General features: G+C 38.4%; 1 protein-coding gene across 6 annotated transcripts; it reads left to right on the top strand.

Moving 5' to 3' along the window:
- Positions 1–87: 87 nt before the first annotated feature.
- RCAN3 (regulator of calcineurin 3) lies at positions 88–16,985 on the top strand. 6 transcript variants are annotated; one of them, XM_085305031.1, is made up of 7 exons: positions 88–234; positions 1,969–2,070; positions 2,815–2,878; positions 5,929–6,173; positions 12,858–13,031; positions 13,630–13,801; positions 14,834–16,985. In XM_085305031.1, exons 4-7 carry the CDS (start codon positions 5,979–5,981, stop codon positions 15,040–15,042), a joined length of 750 nt encoding a protein of 249 aa, XP_085161157.1. In that variant the 5' UTR covers positions 88–234; positions 1,969–2,070; positions 2,815–2,878; positions 5,929–5,978; the 3' UTR covers positions 15,043–16,985. The 6 variants fall into 6 exon arrangements, with proteins under 6 accessions (XP_085161157.1, XP_085161160.1, XP_085161159.1 ...); XM_085305032.1 differs by lacking the exon at positions 88–234 and adding an exon at positions 388–410; XM_085305034.1 differs by lacking the exon at positions 1,969–2,070.
- Positions 16,986–25,037: the final 8,052 nt, after the last annotated feature.

Raw genomic sequence — 25,037 nt, 5'->3', positions numbered from 1 at the left:
CGGGTCACTGACCCCCCCTTCCCCCCCCTCGCCCGCAGCTCCCTGAGGCGATGCGGAGGCGAGGGGACGCGCACGCAGGCGCGCTGCGCCCGCGCCGCCGCTCCCCGCCGCTCCCTCCGCCCGGCGCCGGCGGGGAGTGCGCGACGCCGCCCGCGGGGCTGCCGCCGCCGCCGCTTCCCCTCGCGGCGCCGCCGCTGCCCCGCCGCTGCCCACGGGATCCCCGCCGAGGAGACGGTGAGCGCCCCCCGCCTGCCCTCCGCGCCCCGCCGCCGGCCATCTGTTGCTTCCCCGTCCTCTCCGCCGGCGGCCCCGTCCTGAGGCGGGCGGCGGCGCTGAGGCGGGCTGGGGCCGCTGCTCGCTGCGCCCCTCGCCCGGGCGGCAGCCGCGCGTCGGACCGGGACGTGCTCACGGTTTGCGTTTCTTTTCTTTTCTTTCTTTCTTTCTTTTTTTATTCAGTTCCCCCTTAAGGCATGTCCAGATAGATGGTCTTTTTTTTTTAATTAAAAAAAAACTCAAATCGGAATAATCTCAGCAGGATGCAGTCTTCAACCTGCCATCTTCTGTTTCCACCCTTCGTTTTTATCACCTGCCGTGTTGATTCTTAACTGGGATCTTGAGGCTCCGAGCAGGGTGACCCGAGCGGGAGCGCTCCCCGGCGCTGTGCGCCTCGGCGGCGTCGGGCCCGCGTTTCTGAACCCTTCAGAGCAGATTTGGCTGATGTTTTATTAAAAAAAAAAAAAAAAAGTCCATTTTTAGCTCTTGTCCAAATGTGGATTTTCGGGAAAGCAATTTGATTATTTCCCTGCGAAGTGATAATATAAATGAGCCGCTTGTGTTTTCTGCCAGCGTTATCTTACAGTGCGAAGAGCAGGTCTAGACAACATGAAGGTAAAAACACTAGTTTTACGTCCATGACGATGTCTTGTGATCAAGAACTAAGGCTTCCTATGGCAGGAGGAGAATTTCCACTGATTGCTTTAACGTGGGAAGGCCTTACAGTTTTGTATGAGACAGAAGGGTTTGTTCTTAGTGTGAAGTGTTTCAAAGGTGCTTTTCACGTGGTATTTAAATGATAAGCTGATATTAATTTATGGAAGAACAAAGGACTTACTAAAAGATCTTAATCAAGTGGCTTTAGTTCTTGGTGTGCTGTTAGTCTTGCCATGTAAGGCCATTCGATCTAAAATTTGAGAGGGAGAGAATGATTAAATAACTACTAAACAAATATTGTTAGTTGTCTGTACAATGAATTTATTCAGTTCAGTTTCTGAACTGTTTATTGCATTAAATATTAAAATCTGTTAAAACTTAGAGTGACAAATGATTAGCACTTGTGTATTTTTATTCATATTTTATAAGTTGGTATTCATCATTTCAAGGAGGTAAGCGAAGTAATTTTCTTTTGCATAGGGGAAACTGAAGCAGAATGTTTTGAATGTGGCACTGATAAYCACATTTTGGAGTGTTTCTTCTGGTTTTGTTGCTTTCTGATAATTGCACAATAAAATAGTTACATCTAATCTCTTAAAATATAACTTCTTCCAGTGTTGCTTCTAATAGTATTTCTTTAGTTAACATTTGTATGTTGGCCTTGTTTGTCTCATGCTTTTTTCATGTGAGCTATTCCATATTTTTGCAATACTCACTAACCTTGTTGGTTAGATACTGATTTCAGGAAAGTCTGTAAAAACAAAAAATAGCTGAAAAACCGACAAGCTGATGCTGGTTTATGGTTAAAGAATTAGAACTGTGGTGCATTCTTGTATTAAAAAAAACCCATATGTGTACACACACACAAAATTGAAGTAGTTCTTATAGTTCAGTGCTGTCTACAGAAGCCTTTCAGATTTTGTTTTTATAGTTGCRAGAAAGGCTATGCTGTAAATTATACAGAACTGTTGATCTAATTGGCAAAATGTTTCCTTAAATTTGACTAATATTGGTTGTGTTAAATCCCTCTCTCTACAGACTGCTTGCAGTAGTTCAAGAGAATAACAGCATTTTGTTCTGCGGCTTAATAGAGTACAAGTTTCTACTCTTGTTTTCTAAAGGAACAAGAGGATTTCTCTGGTAATTCAATTTTTGTTACTCATTGAGGAAAAACTATAACCTGCTTCATGGCAGTGTGGATTTTTAAGTGGCCTGAGCTCTCCATTATAGTTTACACACATCATTTGAGACTCTCTGTCGTTTTACAGAGTAGAAAATGTTTTACAGTAAAGCATTTTGCTGCTGTAATTAAATGTTGCAACACGATGAATTCATACATAATGAAAACTGAAGTTGGTGAAGCTCTTTGTAGYGTATAAAGCAGGATATGGTATGCCTGAAAAAGTATGTATGCCTTTCATCAAGGTTTTTAAAACTTCTTTACAAAGCTAAATAAATAACTTATGCATTTTTGTAATTCTACCYGAAGAGCATCTCTTCTGTGCAATAATGCATACCTATATGGCATTTGATGTGTTTTATAATACAACAAATYGCTGTTCAGCAAAATGCAACATTTTCATCATATCAAGGGTATTTATGCAATAAAAGCTTTACTTGGATGTTTTTTGTGGTGGACAGAAGACAGATCTGCAATATAGGGTCACCAGGGCTCTAATCTCAGCTCTGCTGCTGAAGAGTTGTGCTTTAGCAGTTTGTTTTAATCTATGTTTATTTTGAAGATGATAAAACACAAATAATGGTAGTCATTGATTGCCTGCTTTGCATGGAAGTATGGATGAAATGTGTCAGGATATGTAACAGCAAGCATTGCAAGTTTTATTTCTTTAATGTTAAAGTGCTAACTGGACAATTTTGCTTAAGTCTGTAGGACCAATTCATTCATGTTGAAAATCACCCTGACCTTGCATCTCCATCTACTTGATAGGTTAGTTGAATCGCTAATGTTATATAAATCAGATCTTAAAAGAAATTGAATCTTGTGGCTTTTTTTGTTGGCTTCTTTTTACTCCCTCTCCACCCTGTATGCTACTCCATGATCTCCAAACTCCTGGCACTTCAGTAGTTTGTTACTGATCCCTCTCCAGTCCCTACGTTGACTTGGCAAATTTGTGTTGTCTGCCTGGCTCTCATTCTTTCCTTTTACTGTTCTGTCTTTTATATGTCGTCACATTTTCATTTATGAAATTGCCCTATTCTGCTGTAGCAAAACAGACATAGAAATTACATCACCATCTTTTCTAAAAATATAAAACCTCAGTTTCAGAGTTTTTYGTACTGGAAGTTTGAAGTCAGTTTGAACTCCGAATTGTTTTAACCAAATTTGGCAAAAGACTTAAATATTGGGACTTTTCCCTTGATGCATTCTTAATGTCCTTAAGTTGATGATTTGGAAAATGGCTTGTTTGTTTGTCATTTTTTTAAATAGTATCAGTTTTATTTGATTTTTAAGTAGATATTTGCCCACTGACTTGTTTGTTTGTCATTTTTTTAAATAGTATCAATTTTGTTTGATTTTTAAGTAGATATTTGCCCACTTATCTCATTGCTGAGTAAAAGATTGCTTCTATATGAAGAGACTATACAAAGTCTCACTTTACAGAATATTAACCAGCAATACAGACTTCAAGAGACTTGGTCATGGATGTGTAATAAGCATTTTAGTTACTTAAATCCACAGATCTGCCTTCATTTTATCTATTTCTTTGCTCCGTGATATGGTGGTGGTTTTTGTGAAGGAGCAYCTCTCTAGACACTGCAGTGCTTGTGGTTGGTAATCTGCAGATTGGATCTCCTTAAATGACACAGTAGATGACAGCATTTTTTAAGGAGTGATGGATTCAATTGATAATCTGTGGATTAAATTATCATTTTAATTGTGATATCTGATTCCACCGTATTAACAAAACGGAAAGAGAGAGGAGGAGTCCTATGGCACAGTGTAAGTCACAGTAATGAACACTCAGTTAATCTTACTTTCTTGATGTTTTTTTGCCTCCCTGCAAACTTATAATATGAAACAAAGCCAACAAATACTAGGTTCAGATACTGTAAACTTTTTTTAAAGCTTCTTGTRACTTAGCCAGCTTGACCACATCTTGTGTTAGTCTGTATGTTACCATATATCTAGTCTTGTTCATCATTAATTTAAAACTTTCAGCTTCATGCCAGCACTTCCTCTGTGCCAGATTCGCTCTTYTGCCTTGTTTACAAGTCTCCTCATTCTTGTATTTGTCAGATAACTAGCTTTTTGGAGCAGTCATACGKATGTTAGGTGTTTTTTATTGTGATACATATTCTTCTCTGTTGGGGGCAGAGGGGAACACACCCAAAATTAGGCTAGTATTTTACTCCCGGTTCTGTCTGCACATAGCTTGACATGATTTTAAGTAGACTTGTCCTGTTGCTTTTTGAACTGGTTAGCCCAGAACTCTCTCTTGGAATCTGTGCTCCCAAACCAGATGGTGGCTCTTGTTTTTCTGTGCTGGCGTACATTCTTTTCCATTTCTCTTTCGTTTTTGCATGAATCAGCCTGCACATAATAGTAGTTTTCCACCAGCTACATGTTTTCTTCCCCCACCCCARTATTGCTGAAATGTATTTTCACTATGAAAATTACTTTTGAAATTTGCTGTGCTGGGAAAGTTTGGCTAGGTCCATTCATAACTTTGTAATGGCTTGACTAAAGGTGTGACTTACTGCAGTTACACACATACACATTACTTCAGGCAGGTTTTGTGTGTCCACATTGAGGTTTCATTGATTTAACTGAATTAATTTAACATGGACAAGTTCATACTTGTTATTGCCCTTTCTGCTAAATGACCAAGTTGAGTTTTAGTTGAAAAAGTCTGTGTTACTCTGACTAAGCAGTATGGAAATACCTAATTTCCACCCCCCCACCCCATTTTCACAAGTTATTTCACCTACTACAATCAAATATTGAGGCTGTTTGGCTATTGTTAATTAGGATACTTTTCTTTTTTCACATGAGCAAGCGTGGATTGATTATGGATTTTTTTAATACATATTGGTTTCAGTTGATGGCATTTCTCAGGGACTACTTCAAAGGAATAAGCTATTTAAGCAAATAAAATACACAGATGAGGTCATTACCAATGGAACATAGTATACTTGTTTACCATTTTTTTTGGTGTTATAACACAACTTAAAGCTCCAAACAAATCCAGATATAGTACAKACCTGAGCGTTTTCTGTTGTTTTTATTAGAGTATACAGAAGTGTGATAACCTCTTCATGATTTTGCAGCATTAGTTTGTAAATTATATTCTATTAAAAGTCATTTTTAATTTGAACAAAATAGTTTATTACCTAAAGACTTTTATTTAGTGTTTTGTTTGTTTTTTCACTATTTTTTTCTTCCTTGATATGGTTATTCAGGTCCACAGATACTATGCGTCTTTTGTCTATTGCCATTATGCAGGACTTAGGACAAAGAAATGTCCTCACGTTAGGAGATGTAAGGTTCTGTTACCATATCTGCCGTTGGCTTGCAGAGACTTTGRACAGATCACTTCATTTTGCTGTATACATGTGTTGCCTTTAAAATAAAAATATTTTTCAAGTATCGGAAGACTATTCTGATTATTTGGAGAATGCTTTTAAGTTATTAAATAAAAAATTGCTATTAGCTGAGATGTACAGTGCTGAGCAAAGCTTCTAGTTTCAGTACTGCAATTCTTGATTTATGTCACATTAAAGGGAGGAGAAATTTCATTTACCTAACTAAATAACTTCTTAAATTCCTTTTCGTAAATTGAACAGTAGTGTCTTTATGCCATTTACAGAAATAGGATAAAATACCTGTGTTTTGTGGATGAGAAGGCAAGTTTCATGTTGGTTTCTGTTCTGTAAAATTATTCATTTTAGAGAACAGTCATAACAAGAATATGTGGTTTCTCGGTAAATTCTGTATTTTGACACTTTTTTTTTCTTGTTTGTTCTTTGGGTTGTCAGACTATTATTGGAAACTCTGGAGTGTAAAGAAGAGCTGCTTCGGGTAGGTGATGCTCAGAGATACTATGAAGTCCTGGAGCGACAGCCAGTCAGACCTCTATAGCAGTGACCAAGAAGAGGAAGAACAGATGATTTTTGGAGAAAATGAAGAAGATTTGGAAGAGATGATGGATTTAAGTGACTTGCCTACCTCACTCTTTGCTTGCAGTGTCCATGAAGCTGTATTTGAGGTACAGGAAGAAAAGGTAAGGTGGACTAAGGCATGTTTGGGGTATACTATTATAAGTATAGATGTATCTAGAGAACATTTTTGTCTGAATTTTCAGTGTATTGCTGCATATTTTGATTGAAAAACCATGAGGTATTTACCAGAAAGCTTGGATCAGAATGAGTACAGTTACCAAAGAATAGGTAATATTACACTTTTCTGGCATTTTAAATTTATTAATAGATATATAGTGCTTCTCCCATGAAAAGCTCTCCTGATTTTTCTGTTTATCCAAGATACTAAATCCAAGGGCAGATTTAAATAAAACCCAAAGGCAAATTTAAATATATTTTTTCAAGGCAAGGATTATTTTAAAAGAGCATTATATATTTTCAGGATATATTTTCCAGCTAGAAATATTAAAACACCTTGAAAGTGGCTTAAGACTTTATTATAATGTAAATCTTTACTGGCCTGCTTATATTTGTATTCAGTCAAATCTATACTTGGCCTTTGGTTCTAAGAGCATCAGGAATAATTTTCTATGGTACTTGTGGTGTTTGGAGGAGAAAAAGAGGGCCAATATGAAAGCTTGGTCTGCAGCTTTAATTCAGTTTTACTTTACGAAAGTATTTCTGAAGACTGCAGTTTTACCTAGAAGTCCTCAGGATATGAGGGAAAGGTGTGGTGTCAACTAAGAAACACAGTTCCRTGCCTCAGGGTTGCTAAATCATATATTTAACTGTAAGTCAATCTTTCATTTACTGTGAGATGAATTCCTAAGCTATGTCCCTAACAAATGGAGCCGGTACAGTTCTATTGTATATGTTTAAAGGATGGTACCTAAAGCACATATATGAATCAGGCAGCTGAAGATGTAATCCAGTTTGGTTTTTATGTTCTGTGATCTGACTGCTTACGCATGAAATTCCTTCCTTCCATCTTTTCCTTTCTTGTCTATTTCTTGTCTGCTCTCTGTCATTCTGAAGACACATCTGCCAAAATGCAAATTTTTCTACTCACTCTGAATTTTTGTACTCTAGTGTGACATTATTTCTCAGAATGTTGGATCTTGGCACAGGGAATTCCTTGCTTATACAGTTCTTCATAGTGATATGTCGATTGTCTTCCAAAATGAGGAATTTTAGGAGCAATTGATCATCAGTGCTTGTATGCATTCTTTTATATATATATATATGTGTGTATATATATGTGTGTGTATATATATATATATGTGTATATATATGTGTGTGTGTATATATATATATATGTATAGTAGAAGACATGTGGCTCCTGAGTCATGGTACTAATTAGTGATCAAAATTAAAATTAAGATGTACCTGTATGAATTTACAGAAATAGCTGTGGGGAAGGAGAAAGATGAAAAGACATAGTACATTCAAATTAGAAGGAATTTGTTGAGAATGTAGGTGTCTTTAATCTCATATATTAGTATACAGTGATATAGTGCTGAGTGTCAGCGTATTTTGACTAGTGAAGAAACAAGATGATTAAAGCAGCCTTGAAAAATTTGGGTGGCTTACTTCCCCATATAAATAGGGTTGGATTTCTAGAGGAAAATAGATTAAGGTTATTTATCTTGTTAATCAGTGAAGCTTTGTTTCAGATCATAAATGATACACTGGCATAGATCTTGTTTTTATTACTATTTGTGAGGAGATTGTAGGATAGTTCTGTCTGTGCTGCCACAGGAACAACTGTTGTTAGCAGAATTCTGCCTAAGGTAGCCCTGAAACTGTGTGCTATTGAAACTACTGTACAATTTTGAATTTGTGACTTCTACTGCAGTTTTATAATGTGCTTGGCACAGTTTTCAAATGAAAAATCTCCATCAATCCTGGCTAAGAAGAAATAATGTCCTTTTGGTTCTGATGATGATAACATACACTTAAAAGCCTTGTGGCTTAGAATTTTGTTTTCTTCATTATCTTTCTTTCTAGTGGTCTGYATTTTTAACCTGTCATCCCTGCATTTACGTGCCTACATAAACTAATTTAAAAACACTTTCCTTTAAATATTATTTTAGGGAATGGAATTGTTYTAAGTGACCAGAGTATAATTTTTAATTGATTAGTGAACTTCTGATGACTGGTCTTTTTGTTTCTGTGAATTACTTTTCTTGACTATTTTTAAACTAAATTTAAGTAGCATTGCTTTAAGGAATGGAGAGCAAGTGCAAATAGATATGCCAGGGAATGTAGATAAACCATTCAGTAGACTCCTGAGGAATGCAAAGCCTCCAGATATGGAATATGCTCCTGTACAGCCTGTTCTCTCTTGCTGTGGTGGAATGCCCAGGACAGCACCAACAACAGTAAGGGGAATTTTCARCTTTCCTTCCCTTGTCTTCCCAGCAGCTATGCAAAGTTAACTCATCCAAAAAAAAAAGAAAAAAAGAGAACCAACCAAACAGTAAAACCCCCACACCCCACAACTAGTTGTGCTCTCCATTTGGTCAGCCCTCTCCATTCCTTCCCTTAGCATGCTGGTGGCTCTTATTCTTCTGATGGCTGAGAGTTACGACTTTTWTTTCCCTGTAGGATGTTACACCCTGATCATCAAAAATACTTAGGTTTAACTACAACTTTATGCAAATGCGGTTAGGGCGTTAAGTGATTTATACTGTTGARTATAGAATAAATTTTGCATTTTAGAGAAACTGTTTCCAACTATTTCTTGATGCAGTGCACTGTGCAACCATGGTACTGTCCCCAGGAAACCAGGTTTGAGTGCTGGTCTAGCCTGTAAAATGCCTACTGTAGGATGATTTTTCTCCTTAATCTTTGTTRTCTTCTCCCTTGCATCTGCATAAGCCTCTGTCTGATAAGCCTTATCAACTTGTATTATTCTAGATGTTTTTGCTTTGTTTCGTGGTATTTGTTACCTCTTTGTTAAGTCAGTCTGAAAAATGTGTGTGGCAGTTCCATAAGATAAAAAGTCAACCAGAGTGAGCCTGTTTTGAGTTGGTTGCCTGATTCTTTGATGCTTTTTTTTATTTTATTTTTGCCATGAGCGTCTGTTTTTTTTATCTCTAAGCTGCCTTGAAGTCCATTTTGAATTTTCACTCCCAATTATACTATCATGCAGGATAAATCTTGGAGTTCCTTGGTGCTTGTGCCAAAAGCCCCAGCAGCCCCTCAAAAGGGGTTAAAGAAGAAAAAAAGGCTTTGGTCTTGGGTAGCTTCAAGCATCCCTACATTGTAATGATTCTTTGCCTCTTTGACCCAACAAGGGATATATAAAAGAGAGGTTTCTAAGCTCTTACAGTAGACTGTGTGAGAGAAGTCTGATTCTATTTCATCCTTTTCATCCAATTTACTTTGTTGGTACAGTTAACTCRTTTTTAAGCAATAGTAAAATGTAAATATAACAATGATTGTTAGAAAATATAGGAATAACTGGAAGTTAGTAAGCAGTGCAGAGTAGACTAGAAATGAATCCTAAGTCACAAAGAGTTTTTAAAGCTGCTTACAGATCTCTGTTTGGATAGGGGAGGGGAGATTACATAATAAGATCTGTTGTACTTGCAGCTTGTTGTAATCGTATTCTTCTGGCTACAGGAAAAGGTACCAGAGGAGGCTGTTAAATGTTTTCAGTGGCTTATTTTCAGATGCAGTGCTTTTCTTTCCCAAGTATTCTAGAGAGAATAAAAATTAGATACAGTTCTTCAGCTATTATTTCTATGCCYGGAGCTAAATGATTTCCTTGGAAGAGCCCGAGTTATTGCTATCCTGTGTATGTTGGTAGAAAAGTTGATTTCTAGTCTTGTATATTAGTGCTGAGCTTTTACTCAAAAATAAAATGGACAATGTGTAAGAATGTGTAAATCATATGTCATATATATATATAGTCATATGTCATATATAAATCATATGTCATCTAATAATACAAGATGACATCTTGAAGATAGACACAATTTTAGCTTACTGATGACTAATTTAAATTATTAGTGTTTCTACTAGATCACCTTCTAGTTTAAAAGCCTTTTATAAGTGGTGAGCACTCTGGTAGTTTGAGTGATTGCTACTCTTGGAAGAAGGTAGTAAAGTATGTGTCAATCAATAAAAGTTTAAATAATGCACTCAATTAATAGCAATATTCCATGCTTCATTGCTTTTACCATATAGAAAGTATGCATTGGAAGTGATGCCTTGCTAAATTATATTGCACATATCTACATGTAATTTGTCATTTTTATGCCCTTTTGCTTTTCCATGAAACTATTCCCACAGTACTATCTGGGCATATGAGGCTTATCAAGGGAGGTGTGCTAACTCTTTCTCTAATGATAATTGCTAACCATATAAGACCACTTGGTAAGTACCTCAGAGAATGGAGTTCTTGCATCAGGTTGCATTGAATTTTCTTTTAAACCTGTAATATACTGGTTTGGGTTAATTTTTTATTTTCAAATACAGTTTGTGAAATGTACTGAATATACTGTCAGAAAGCTCATCTAAGCCGATTAATTACTGTAGCTAAGACATTAGAATAGGTCAGAATTGTATGTTATATCTCCGAATGGAAAACCTATTACGCAGGCTTATTCTTAATGCTCAGAAGAACAGAGCTGCTTTAGTATATTATTTGGCTTTTATCTGTTTTATGAAATTCTGCTTTGTCAGCCTCTGGACATATGTTTCAATGGCTTTACTTCTACTTTCATCTTCTTTTAAAGCTGAATGCACAGCAGTTACAGAATCAAAGGGAGAATGTGTTGCCTGTGCCCATACAGAAAGCAATTTGGAAATTGGTGGGGGGGAGGGGTTTGGTGGCCATTCCAGATTATACTACCTGATGTTCTTTTAGTTCATTTGGTACTTTGGGAAAGCATTAGATTGGCAAGTGTGGTGTCTTAACACTCTCCACTCCTCAAGAGTAAAAGCCAGATTGGCAAAGGATGTTTCTTTCACGTTGCTTTCAGTGTTGAATATTGCTTTCTTGTAGCTCAGGAGATAGTCGAGCTAATGCTGGCAAAGCTAGCAGCACTTGCAAGCAGACTGTCTTGAAATCAATCATCATCCTTCCTGATTTTGCAGAAATCACAACTGTAAATAAGAGAGGGCCTGGTGTGATATATGGACACAAATATTTGTGCTTATTGTTTTTATTTGYGGAAGTTGGACCACTTAAGCAAATRATACTGGATATTTGTGTGAGAAAAGGCTAAAAAGACATTATTAATTAAAAATCTATATATTTGAYTCTTAGAGTGTTGTCCTCAGGTTCTGTATCTGCCCTGCTCCTTTTGTCTGTTTTTTGACACTTTCTAGCTATATTTATTTTTATACTGTGGCTTTATTAAAGCAACCTTTAAACAAAAGTGGAAAGTGACTGCATTAAACATATGGTTGATTCAACAGTCAACAGTTTGCTGAACTGTTAACATCTAAGTGCATACAAGTTAAGTGCCCAATACGTTTACAGGACTGTCAGATACAGAAGTTACCATACATCTTTTCGTAATTGTCTTTTATATAACTGCTTTCAGATGCTGTCTTCTACCCTTTAAAGATTAAACATTCAGGTAGTGTAACAGAAGTACATATCGTTCCTTTCCCGCACGTTCGCCTTCTTGAGGGTGATGTCAGGACTGGAGTACTATCCTCATCGTTTTTAATGCATACTTGATCCACTAGGTTGTAACTTACTGTTTGTCCAAAATTTGGCCAATGTACAAAGGAACAGTTTTTCTGTTTTAATAGAGACTTTGAGATTAAGGCAGTTTTGGAGAGAAAAGCACAAGAAAATAACARTTTTGTTAAAACTAACATGGGCATCATCTGAGGGATTTCTTCAGTCCTATTCAAAATGAAAAACAGTGGTAGCCTCCTATCCTGTAATTATTTTTACAGGAATGAAGGCATCAATCAGTTTTTTTGTTAGAAGATAGTAGTCTTTTAGAACTACACACAYTAATGTCTTTAGGAGGGTTCTTAAGTGGGAATAGTACTCTTCTGTTGACTTACGTAGTGCTCTGTGAATAACTGACATTACAGTGTTTAAACAACGGCTTGCATAATTCTAACTATTGTTTTTTATCTGACAGTTTACAGTCAATGAAAATACCTGTGTTTATACTAGGAAAAAAATACGAAGTATCTGCAGAAATCTTTTTTGTTCAGATAACTAGTAAATTAAAACATTAACCAATAATTGTATTAAAAATTTTAATAATTGAGGAACTGGATAAGATTCCATATGCAATAAAACATTGGGCTTTTTTCAATTTTTACTTTCTGTCAATKTTGATTAATAACAATAGATTTTTGTCTCTCTTCCAGCATAGTCTGTCTTTCTGAGAATTTTGACAGTTTCCTTATGCACTCTGTGCTTTAGCTTATCTCATATGAAAGTGAACCAGTTTGCATAGTATTTTGCAGATGCTTAAGTAAAAGTCAGATGCAATTTTTTTTTTTTACATCTACACTTTTGGATGACTGTCACTAGATGGCAGCTTATGTATGAAGAGTTACATAGGCGTGATTACTAAACTCTTGGAATTTAGATTGAAATAGTGAGGCAAGGCAGTACTACACTGAATACTAGTTTATAAATCAGAGTAACTGAGTGAACTATAGAAAGTTTAGAAGGCAATTAAGAATATGAGTGGGATTTGGATGATAAGAAAGGAAAATGTGTTTTAATTGAGTGAAAATGTTCATTTTGTGTTTGGAGAATCTTTGTACTTCATCTCTAGGAAAGATTTGAAGCACTTTTCACAATCTATGATAATCAAGTTACATTCCAGTTGTTTAAAAGCTTTAGAAGAGTAAGGATAAACTTCAGCAATCCAGAGGCAGCAGCAAGAGCACGGATAGAACTCCATGAAACTGACTTCAATGGAAAAAAGCTGAAGCTATATTTTGCACAGGTATTCTGGAACATTAAGATGTTCTACGTGTGTCCCTGTTTCTTCTCTGTTCCATGTTTGCCCAAGAGTTCCATTTCTGATATAGTTCTGGAGCTAYCATTAACCTCTCGTTCTCCTACATTGACATATATTATTTTTTCTTACTGAGATTTCATACTTTAGGGACTGTTTTATTTTTCAGCTTGAGCTTATAGACTTGTAATTGCTAGAGAACAGTCACAAACCTTCTCTCCCTACATAAATAGAAATGTACTAAAAGAAAGAAAGTCAYCCAAAGACTTCTATCATATGTGCTCTATATGCATTTTCTTTGTTAGATTATCAACTCATATATGTCTTTTACAGCTATGCTGTCAGCATTCACATAGGCAAATTGCTTACCCACAGCATTTCTCTGAGGTGTCATACCTAGAGAACTGATAAAAACTGTACTCCTTTTGTTGTTAAATCTGGATTAAATTGAAAAATACAAATACAAAGAATGGTCCTGTATTACCAAGGCTGTAGACTACCTGGTCTTCTACTGGGGATGTAGACTAAATAAACAGAGAATTAATATTTGTGATTTTATTCTATATCTGCTGGCTTTTATCTTCAGGCACAGGTGTCCAATGAAATAGGAGACAAGTCCTACCTCCTTCCTCCACAACCTGTCAAACAGTTCCTGATATCACCACCTGCATCTCCACCAGTTGGATGGAAGCAGAGTGAAGATGCGACTCCTCTGATAAACTATGACTTGCTATGTGCTGTCTCCAAGTTGGGGCCAGGTAGGAATGTTTACCTGCTTTTGTTGTGTAACTTATCTTCAAAAATACTTGTCCAGGAAATCTATGTACTTCACCTTTTTTTTTTTGGTAGAAGAAACTGAGTGTCTCTCACATGTAAGGTTACTCACTTGAGCAAAATCATCTGTTACCCTTTTTACTATACTCCTTAACTAACTGAGAGTACAACACAGAAATGGATTATGTGGCACTAGCTCAGTGGCATCTATTTATGGAATTTTGCTATGATCTCAGCTGTAGCTACAGAGCAAGAAAAGGAATGAAAAATTCAGTCTGTTGCAGGTGGACTGTTCTGGTAGTTAAGGATGCTAACACGTACTTCATGTGTTTGTCAGGCTTATTAATGTGTTTTCCTGGGAAACATGGTGTTGCCTTCCCTGAAAAGGAAAACGTATCAGTCTTGCATCATGATCTGATGTGCTTTGCTTTGTAACATGTTGAATTGGCTCCAGTGTTAGTGAAGTAGAGGAGGTATCCGTGCTGTCCTAACAGGAGATGCATACTCCACTGAGTGATGTTACAGAGAAGATAGCTACTTCCTGTTCCTTTGGGAAAGCCACTCCTGAGCAGACAGCAGTGACATTATTTCCCAAGGAACTGAGAAGCTTAATATTTTCAAATGCTTTTGTAACTTTTCATTTACAGATGTCACATGAATGCACAGCATAAATGATGTCACTTGAAAATGCATGCTGCTCATCTTCTGATGTCTTTACTGTATCATGTTACTTGCTTCGATTTTTTACTCCCTTCCTTTAAATACCAGTTAAAAAGTTGGTTGTTTGTGTTCAGAGTACAGTATAACAGATACAGGGGCTGTTCTGAAACATGCAGTAGGTCCAGTGAAGTATGGAAGTTGAACAAATTAAATGTGAGAAGGAAATAAGTAATTATTTGGTTGCATTACTATAGTTATTAAGGAGATTTTGAGATAAAGGGGGCTTAATACTGTCCCATGAGGATGTTCTTGGTGTGATCTTTTTTTTTTTTTTCCGATTGTTTGCCATTCTGCAGGGGAGAAGTATGAACTTCATGCAGGAACAGAATCGACTCCTAGTGTAGTTGTCCATGTCTGTGAAAGTGAGACAGAGGAGGAAGATGAAATAAAAAACCCCAAACAGAAGATCATGCAGACAAGGCGTCCAGAACCACCTACAACAATACTGAATGAATCTAAAGCATTTGATTGTACACTGGAGGTAGGGGGTACTATGCACTGTTAAGTCATGTGGTGCTCAAGATAGTATCAACAATCAGACATTTTTATGAGTAACTGATGTCTGTACTGCTACTATATGTTATATATAGCAGCAACAGATTTTACTTGTAGTTGTCTTTCATGTTCAAGGTTTTGGATGCCAATGCTCTAAAAAGCACTTTAGTTTTAAGGACTAGGCTCCCAAATGTAGCAAATTCCCCTAACTTGAATAGTGAAAAATAGCCTCTCTTTTTTTAAGTTACTCTTTATACTGTATTGTGATGTACTGAGTGTTGAAATAATACCTTAACGTTACTGTCACTATTGGATTTAAGAAAGTTCACTGTATAGCAATTAAAGCTGATCTGTACTGGTACAACAGTTTCCAGTTAATATAATGACTAAATGTAAGTGTAATGTACTCTTCATGCTAAAATTCCTTCCCAGGTAGTGATCTCCTGAGGTGACTGATTTGCACATTGATCATTCATGAAACTGTTCTGTTTACTTTTCTCAGAAATGCCAAGTATTTGTTTTTAATTTGACATGAGGCACAAATACATGTATAGAACTAAATTAAAGCAGTTTTCCTAACTGAATGGAGAAGAATACAGGCRTAAGAACCACAGACCACTGAAAAGGCAGAGTCTGAGTCTGTCTCCAGAACTACTGCTGCTACTATCTGTGATGGTACACTGATAGGTACAATAGTTTGCACTGACAACTAATTAGAAATGAATTACACTATATGTAGTGTGAAATATTGATTCAGCTATTGAATGTGTTGTCTCTGATCCTCTCAAAAAGATGGTAATGTTTGTTCCTCTCCAGTCATAGAGAAGACCTGCACTTATAAATAAATTCAGGGACTGTTATGTTATGACTGAATGATGTTAGGAAATAAAAGGTCCAGGGTCAGTTTTGAACTTGTGCTTCTGAACATACACAGGCTTTCTTTTTTTTTTTCTTCTTTTATTTTTCTTATTTGCCTGGCTTAGCCAGCTTTTATGCATTTTTGGCATTTGCTTCCTGTTTTTCATTAAGACTTTCTTTGTGTGGCATTCTGTATGTCTAATATAGCCTCTGCTAGTTCTGAGACCAGGATGCATCTTTTAAAATACAGATCTGAAACATCATGAATTTCTCTGTTAAGTGTTTTAGTAGAAGAAAAATATGCCTCAGTATAGTGACACATGCTCCTATGTTTTTATGCTATTTTATAACCAACCTTTTTTAATCTACACAGATTCTTCTTTTTTCTATTAAAAAGTTAATTATTTGTGAACAAACTAGGCTGCTCATGTTCATATATATAAATCATTCATAAATTGGCCTTTTTCAAATTATTTTAGTGGTGTTGAATTCTATATAAAGTGCTTATTGAACTTTCAAAATTGATTGACATCAGAGAGGAAAAAGTGGACATGAATTTGTGTAGGTGCAGTTGTTTGAAATTCCATCTGGTGCCACCTCTTGATCCTTTCCTGCCACCAGCTTCAGGTTGCAAAATAGGATCCTGCAGGCAGGTCCTCCTTCCAGAGGCAGGAATAGTATACATTAAAAMTGTTGGAAGATGTGTTCTGTTTGTCTTGCCTCCACAGGCATGATATTTATGTATCTCTTCAGGTATTAACATCACTCAGTCTGACTTCTGTATCACTGTTCCACATTTTTTTTTTTTTTTTTAAAAAAGAGTATTGTCCATCAGGTTTGTGCATTTTTAAATTCCAGAAATCCGTTTGGGATTTTMTGTGGTGTTTGTATTTTGTTAATTGATTAATTTCTATCCCATTGTAAAAGTTGGTATAAGTAGAGTTAAGTGGAAGACCTTCAGAAACAGTTTTATAAAGCAAATAAAGCCAGTAATGTTATTGTCAATGTATCTTGTGTAAAGTGTATAGCAACTTGCATTCCAACATCTTTCATTGTGTAAAGAGATTTAAAATAAAAACAGTGCGGTGCCATTCATATTTTTTAATTATTTTTTGCAATTGCATTCCATATTGGCCCAAGTCAGATATCTATTTTAAAAACCTCCCTAAATTTAGCTATTGTAACAGTATTACATGCTTGCATATTGGGTAAACTGTCAACATGGTGTCTGGATTTTCATAAGCATATTTATTATCAGTAAGGAAAAATGGTGCTCAGGAAGGTGGTGGAGATTTCTACAGGAAAATACAGGGAAAAGCTGTGGGAGGGAGGGTTTGTTTAATTGTGATTTTGGGTGCCTGTTAAAAGAGGGAGAATTTAAAGCAGAGTTCCATTTGCATGTCCACCGCACGATAATTTTGAATGGAAGTTTGACACCTGCTTAGACTGTAAACATTTTGTGGCAGAGAATGTGTTGTTTTTGACTGTGATTTTGAGCTATATGATGTTTTTGTTGTGACAAAGATAAATTATCATCTGCTTTTGAAAGTTTCCAAAAAGCCATTTCCACAGAAAGGTTACGCACAGAATCTATGTAAAAAGTGCTTGCAAAAAGGGGGAAGGGTTTTAGAAACCATATAGGGCCATGAGGGTAGTTGCTTATATGTGTTTGACCCCGAAAGAAAGTGCTTTGTCTTTGTCCCAGAATTAATGTATTTTTTCTGTGTATCGTCAGTGAAATAAACACTTTAGGACAAATGAAAACATTTTTAGACTTACAATTTGAGTTAAGTGCAAAATGAAACAAAGCTAAAGTGAAGCATTCAGAGTTTCAGGGAGGGTTGTTTCCTGTTGAATTTAGAAACAAAATTTGTTCCCTTCAACAGAATTGAATATGAATAGGTAAACTGTTAAGAAAACAACTAACAAAGGCAATGAACTTAAAGCTAGGTGAGGATATGAGATGTACATGCAAGAATTATTGCTGCTATTATTGTTAATAGTGGGTTTTGTCAAAAACAATGGAAAACTCTAAAAATACATATTTTTATAAGAAAAAATTGTGCAAAACTTTCAGTTCATACAGAGGTCGAATGTTAAAACTGTTCCTCTGTTTAAAAAACTTATAAAACATTAATTTGTTGTGTTGCATGCGTGTTTGCTGCCAGGTTCCTGTCTCTTTTGCAGGTTAGGCAGATTTCAAGTTTTCTGTGTTAGCCAGTAGAGGGAGGCTGAGTGCCCTTCTCAGAACACACGCTGGAGCAATAAAATGTAATTACATTTTAAAGCTACATTAGCACTCCTCTATTGCGTGTGAAGTTCTGCCCTGTTTCTGTGACGGTGCCCATGGGCCCCATCGTACTAAGCGGTGTTGCCAGCTGAGCTTGCCCAGCCTCTGCCTCCGCGTTTGTTTCAGAGGTGCTGTAGGGAATTAGGGGTCTGGCTCCTTTGCTAATACTGACACGGGYGAACAAGGTGGCAAGGCAGAGGCTGGCACAGAAAAGAAAGCTAGACATTACCCATTGGTACAATATTTGAAGTGATTCTACTCCACTTTGTCCGTAATTTCCAAGGTGACGTAGCTGACCTCGTAAAGCGAAGGGAACTTGGATTTGCTGTAGTAACTCTGCGTGGCCATGCAGTAATGACTATYAGAGCTTGTCTGTGTCTCTTAATTACTGACCTGTTAATATCTGAAGGGCTATTTCTAGAAGAAATAGGCTTGCACCRAAGTGCTAAATGTGCTGAGTTCTTTCCAAGTGTGTACTTTGTATAARTAAATATCCTAAATTCCTTTAAAGAATTCTTTCTGAGAAGCAGCTGAAAATTYTTGTTTTCTTTTCCTTTGGGCTATCTGCCCATGTACTCTATCGAAAAATTTCTCAGGTATGCTGTATTCTTATTCTATAGTATCTAAAAATGAGATCTGGTTTCATGGTCCTATAATCGTTACTTCTCATTCTCTTTTTGCCTTGTTAATGAACTGCTTTCCCCACTCCCCAAGATGAACCTCACATACAAAATGTCTGTGCTTAATTTATTCACTAAAAGATTTTGCCTGCACTTTCGTCTGCTTTTTGGATTGCTGATCTTTTTTTGCCCGCATTATAARATTGTCTTATGAATCTTAGGCTTATCTGGTTTTGTTTGCTTGCTGTGCTTAATGTATGAAAACTTTCTAGGAGGGGTTTGTGGTCCAGTGTGCTTTTAATGTGGAAAGAGACCACTGCCAAACCTCATTCACTTGGGGAGAAATGCAGAAGTATTTCCTTTACGAAACCAAACAGGACGTGCACACCTGGTTGGATCTGTGAACCTTTGTTCCTGTGTGGGCTTTAATGGCATCTGCAGTATATCATTCTGATTTCTCCGTTCTGTGCACTTGAAGGTCAGCCTGAGGTGTGGAGAACCATCAGYTGAGCTGGGTGGTGAAGCTGAAGTCTGTGGGAGGGAATTCTGGTCCTTGAGATCTTATAGTTTTCAAGTGACTTCTTTGTTCTGAGCAAGAAGGTAAATTCTGATTTATGTTGATATTCATTCTGATAAAATACTATTTTTTTCCTCCTATAGCTAATCACAGATTTGAAGTCTGAGTGGGTGTGACTACAGGGTTTTCTCCTAATATCCATCATGTAGCTTTGGGAAAACTTGCCTAATGTCTATGTGACTGTATCTGTACCCTTGACCTAAAGATTAGGGCTTGAGACTTTAACAGTATCATGGTACCTACCTAATGGGGACACAGGTGGTCATTTACGTATTTTTATTTTTAAATTATTTGTACTAAATCATACTTTAAAAAGTGTAGTATTTTAAACGTTAACTAATGCATTAAAATTCTGTTGTGAACAAGGTTGCTTTTAACATGCTGGCAGGTTGAGGCTTGTAGAAGGGAATGTTTGATWTACTGGGTTAAGTGAACATACTCCAACTACAGTATCAGAAACCCATATGTCAGCAGCACTAGGGAGAGGCACCAAGAAAGAAAGATGCTAATGTGAATCTGTTGTTTTGTTGTGTTACATGAAGTAAAAAAATTCTTTATCCTTTCTGATTTTTTAGTTAGTGACCACTTTCCTGGTGGACTAACATGGCACAGTGAGCAGAGGATGGGGAAGGCAAATACTCTGTTTTTCCTCTTTGGCTCAAGTCAACTGATGTGCCCTTCAGATAGGGTGGGTGGTTTCACTTCTGAATTTTAGGTTCATCCCTTGCAAGTATAGTTTCAGTTTTCTTGAATGTGGGTATATGAACAGAATCAGGGGTTCTGATTTCATATGACAACTATAGGCACAGTAATGAGTTTATAATAAGGCATGACAACTGTTGCAATGTCTGTTGGTGGTTTTGTTTGTTTATTTTTAAAGAAGACAGTTCTTGTCTCACCAACTACAAACTTGGCCAGTGGTACTGTGAACTGTCCTTTTGTTCTAGGGGGAGCATAGCTTTTTAAAGTATAAGCTTGATGTGTAAATTGAGATGCCTTAAGTTATGTGACTTCCTTATGTTTTTTTGTGATGCTCCAAGTTAAACCTAGTGTAGTTGGCCAAATGAGTTTAGTTACAAAAACAATGACAAGCCGTACGCTATKGAGCAACCTTACAACTCCTGTAAAATACTGGCTTGTTTCCCATTGGAAGTCAGTATTAAGAGGTCAGCACCTTCTAGCATTGGACCTGTAGTTTCTAGTTAAGAGTATGTTAGGTCCTTTGACACACACAGTTTCCACCGACTTCATTATAATTGTTCCGGAGCATCCCATCATTTGGTCCTCCATTAACACACTGCTACAGAGGCTCTTCTGCAGCTCAAGTGAGTGGGAAGAGCTTTGCTGCTTATGCCTTTGAACTTGTCCTGCTGTCACTGTCAAGTTGGGGTGACAACAATACACAGCGCAGTATCAGTCACGTACGATACRGTGGTTCTTGCTGCCTGGAATCATGCACGGGCTCATTTCATCCTTTCAGTGCTTGATTCCCCAATAGCACTTAATGCAGCTGCTGTCCTGTTACGATGACTTTGATGTCAGAATTTTGACAACTTGGCAGAGCCAAGGTTATGCTAAATACTCTTCCTGATTTTTATTTCCGTGATACATAACTTTGACCTCCAGAACAATCAGATAGAGAAGTTTTGTGCTGCAAAATGTTACACCAGTCCCATAAGCTCAGAAGCTGGACTACGCTCAGTCTTCAAGCTTCCTGCATTTCTATCTAAACTCTGAATCCTCTCTATCTATGGAAGTATGGTTAGCAGATAAAATAGAGCAGACATCCACAAATGTTATTGTCTAAAGCTTTGACTGAACTAATACAAAATTTTATGTGCTGTAAAAATAATGCTTTTGAAAAAGCTGAACCTTCAAAATGTGCTATTAGGATCCAGAGTCAGTGATTGGGTTAACAGCACTTACTACTAGTGTCATGTTTATGCAAGCATCCGCTGGTCTTCCAGTAAGTATCTGTCGACATCTAGGCTTTGGAACCTTGTTAGGAAGAAATTCCTGCATGTGCAACATCTTCCAGTAGCCCCAGATTGGCACTGTCACCAGACTGCCCAAGGCAGTCTCGCTGTCTTATGTGTGGTAGCAATGAAGGCCAAGAAGTCTTCTTCAGGGAATGCTGAAATTTCAGACAGGCTACCCTGGAAACAGTTGGCTCTGGAGAGAATGGGGGCCAAGAATGTGTGGCYGTCTTCAGAAGCTGAGTCCTTTTCCAAAACACCTTGAATTCAGTAAATTGTATCTCAGCCTTATCCAGGCAGCCAACAGCTCCCTGAGGAGTGAGATTAGGTAAGAGCCCATCCTGCTATGTAAATCCAGCCCCTAAGGTCTGGCAGCTTTCTCAGGGTGTGCCGTGCTGTACATATTTGTATAAGCTCATAAATGCTTTGGAAGATTTTATTGCAAACACAGGCAGGAGAGCCTTTGTACTGAGTCTTACCTTGCCCATCATGGAGGAAAGGAGATCCAGAGAACAGCTCACAATGTTCATCTTTACTCTTGTTTTCATAACAATTCACAAAGGCTACAGGCAAAGAATTTGATGAAAACAGAACATTTTCCTCTTTCCACATCCATCTGAACTGTCTTGACAGTCACAGTGGCTGATGTCTGCTTTCTTGTACTGCTTAAATTGAGTTAGGACAGTTATAATAAAATTTAACTATTAGATAGTGCCTCTTACAAATAAGTGCACCATGTTGACATGAAGCTCCTTCTGCTCTGGAGAAAAATACGACCCAGGGAAAGTATGTGTTTGGGATACCTCAGTTCCAAGTGAGGATTGTAAAAGGCAAACAAAATAGCATGCGTCATTGCAGTAAAGACATTTATCTCCTAAAGAAACACTGATGTTTTCCTAACACAGGCCTTGCTTCAATTTGGTGTTCCTTGGTTGACTGGTTTCTACTGAAGACCAAATGGAGCATGTGGCTGTYGCTTTCTCTTTGGTGCAAGTATTGAGGTGACTGGCACCAGTACAAAAATTTAGGCTTATGAATGACATCTTTATTAAAAGCAACTAAAGTGCTTTAAATGACAAATACTTGTGTATCTGATCAGTATTGATATTTCTCCTCCAGAGCTAGATCAAGTGAGCTGTTGGTTGGGGATATGCTTGCTTTCTCCACTTCCTCCAGCCAGTCTAATAAGCAAATTGAGGAGAACACATTCAAATTTATGTCTGTAATGTTCTGCTCTAGTTACTAGATCAAAGCACCAAGTAACTAAATAGCTTATGCAGCCAGGAGTGCAGGAGAATCATCTTCCTACAAAGAGCCTGTCAGGTTCTGGTCTGTCACCTGTGCATTTTGTTACAATGTGGGTACCCAATGTGCAGAGCAACCCTATGATAAGATCGTTTCAGTTTCCCTCTAAGTTATTTCAGAGTGGAAAAATACATTGTGAATCAAGTGGAATTAATGATATTTCCTACTTCCAGTATGTGTTATTTCATACCGAAAAAGTATATAATGCCAAATGYTGCATTTAGACATTAATGGTCTTAATCCAGACAGAAAGCAGAAATCACAGTCCCAAGCCCCAGSAAGATAAAGGGATTTGGTATGTTTATAGTGAGACGGAGAGTCAGGATGGAATTGTTTCTTTGCATAACTGAGTTGCTGTACATAAGTGAGGGAAACTAGAAGTGCTTTTATAACTGGGTCTTGATGGGAAGAGCCAGAGTGGCCTAGCAGAAGAGCTATGTAGCTCTGCTTGGGTATAAGCCTTCTCCCATCTCATGCTCTCTGCTGTTGCATCCACTTTTGAGATCTGTGCCGTGACTTCTTCCTTCCCCTGAGCCCTGTGGAAATGGCATTCCTCCACTAGCACCACATTCTGGGTGACTTAAAATGAAGCATTTCTCACACAGGAAAGAAAAAGAGCKCTGCAAGGTCAGGAAACGCCTCATGTTTAATCCTGACTTTTTTGCGGGCTGCCCATGCCAGACTCGGATGAGTCAGTCCCCACCAGTCTCCCCACCAGATTCAGCAGGAAGCCTCCAATCAGTGCCTCTCAGCATCTTATGTGGAGGGGTGCGTGTGAGCTCGGCAGCAATCCTGATTTCTCCAGCTGGCATGCACTAAGAGTTTGAAACTCATCTTTCCTCTAAGTGTTTGCCCAAATTTGCTTGAACTGCCCCCAAAGAGAAGCTGTAACTAACACTAGAAAATCCTGGGCCTTTACTAATGTTAGTGGTTGTCTTTCACCAGTTTCAAACTCAGCCAAATCTCTGGATCAAAGATACCAGTCCAGACCCTCACCCTGGACTTTGTTGTCCACATGGCAAGGCAGAGACAGGCGTGGCCAGAAGAGTTTTGCTGGAGTGGCATATTATGAGCCCAGCTGCATGTGGAAATCCCAAGTTCTGATTAACGTGTTAGGGAACAGCCAGAAAAATCCAGCTTATTACACAACCCAGTAGTAGATGATTAACTTGTTGTATTGTAAAAGTCTTGAAAGAAATTAGGAAGTAATTATCCTACTGCACAATCTGTGCCAGATCAAACAAGGCCTGGTCTRAGGATTCATAGATTTAAATCACCACCAAAAAAAAGATTAAGTTATGGATCCATTTACAGGCAAATCTTCATCCTAGTAAAGTCAAATATTGATGAAACCTGGGTGGCTACAAGTGATGTGCTCAGGTTTTACCAAGAAATCTGCTGTGGATGTTCATGGACTGCYCTGAAGCACAGCATTGCTGCCTTTCGGTACAGGTAGTATTTCTTACCAAGCAGTTCTCATTCATGTTTCAGGTTGCTTTGTAAAGATCAGTGTTGTTATTTCTGGTTGCAGATGGGGAACTGGGGGTGGGGTGGGGGGTGACTTCTGTATAGTGACTCARTGAATCATAAGCAAAACCGTGAACTGAACCCAGACTCGGCTGCAGACTCGTCAGTGTGGTTTCCAGTAGGAACAAGGCTCGGGTAGCTTTTTAGGTGTGATTTCCACACGAAAAATGCAGGCCATCCCGTGCAGAAGCGGACTCTGGCCACACGCCTCTTTCTCACACTTCAAGGACGAATGCAGAGCAAAGCTAGCCAAGTAACTACCGACTCTACGGTGGGTATCCTTCCCTGTCTGATCCTCTTGATSCTGCTAAGGTGTGGGCAAAACCACTCCTGGTCTCTGCGTGGCCGTTCAGCATTCTTCACTGAAGGTATCTGGAACACCTTTGGGTGCTGAAGCATCTCAGAAGTCAGCTTGTTCCTCGGAGCTTTGGAGCATTTCACATGTGCTAGAAGCCCAGCAGGGCCTGATCAGATACCTTCTGTCTTGGTGAAAATACCCCCCAGCAAAAAGGAACCGAAAGCAAGACGTACAAAGGGGAGGCTGTTTCAAAACGTTTTTGCTTCAGGTTTTTCACGAGCCGCCAGCTGCTCTTTTCGGCGTGAACCGGGCCAGCCCAGTACCTCAGCGGTCCGAGCCGGGTGAGGTCAGCAGCAGTTTCACGCTTCGGGGCGCAGCGCCGGACGCGCCGGGGGGCAGTTTCCCCACCTGCCCCTCGCCGCCGCTCCCTCTTCCAGCTCTCGCCCCTGCTTTCCCCGCGCCACGTCTCTGCCGCCCGCTTTGGGGCGGGGGCGACGGCAGCAGCAGGCCGGGGGGTGCCCGCCCCCGCCGGGGCTTCCCTGCGGGCCCGCCCC

This window comes from Rhea americana, unplaced genomic scaffold (genome assembly GCF_003343005.1).
Source record: "Rhea americana isolate MKP2758 unplaced genomic scaffold, rheAme1 scaffold_215, whole genome shotgun sequence".
NCBI lineage: Eukaryota > Metazoa > Chordata > Aves > Rheiformes > Rheidae > Rhea > Rhea americana.
Note: the sequence above shows the minus strand (reverse complement) of the source record. Positions and strands in the feature narration are given on the sequence as shown.

What these genes read in the sequence shown, in the direction of transcription:
- RCAN3 (XM_085305033.1), top strand. Translation starts at nt 5,979, where the DNA reads ATGCTCAGAGATACTATGAAGTCCTGGAGCGACAGCCAGTCAGACCTC. An exon ending in TTGAGGTACAGGAAGAAAAG is followed by an intron (nt 6,174 to 12,857) that starts GTAAGGTGGACT and finishes CTTCATCTCTAG; the next exon opens with GAAAGATTTGAAGCACTTTT. An exon ending in TGTCTCCAAGTTGGGGCCAG is followed by an intron (nt 13,802 to 14,833) that starts GTAGGAATGTTT and finishes GCCATTCTGCAG; the next exon opens with GGGAGAAGTATGAACTTCAT.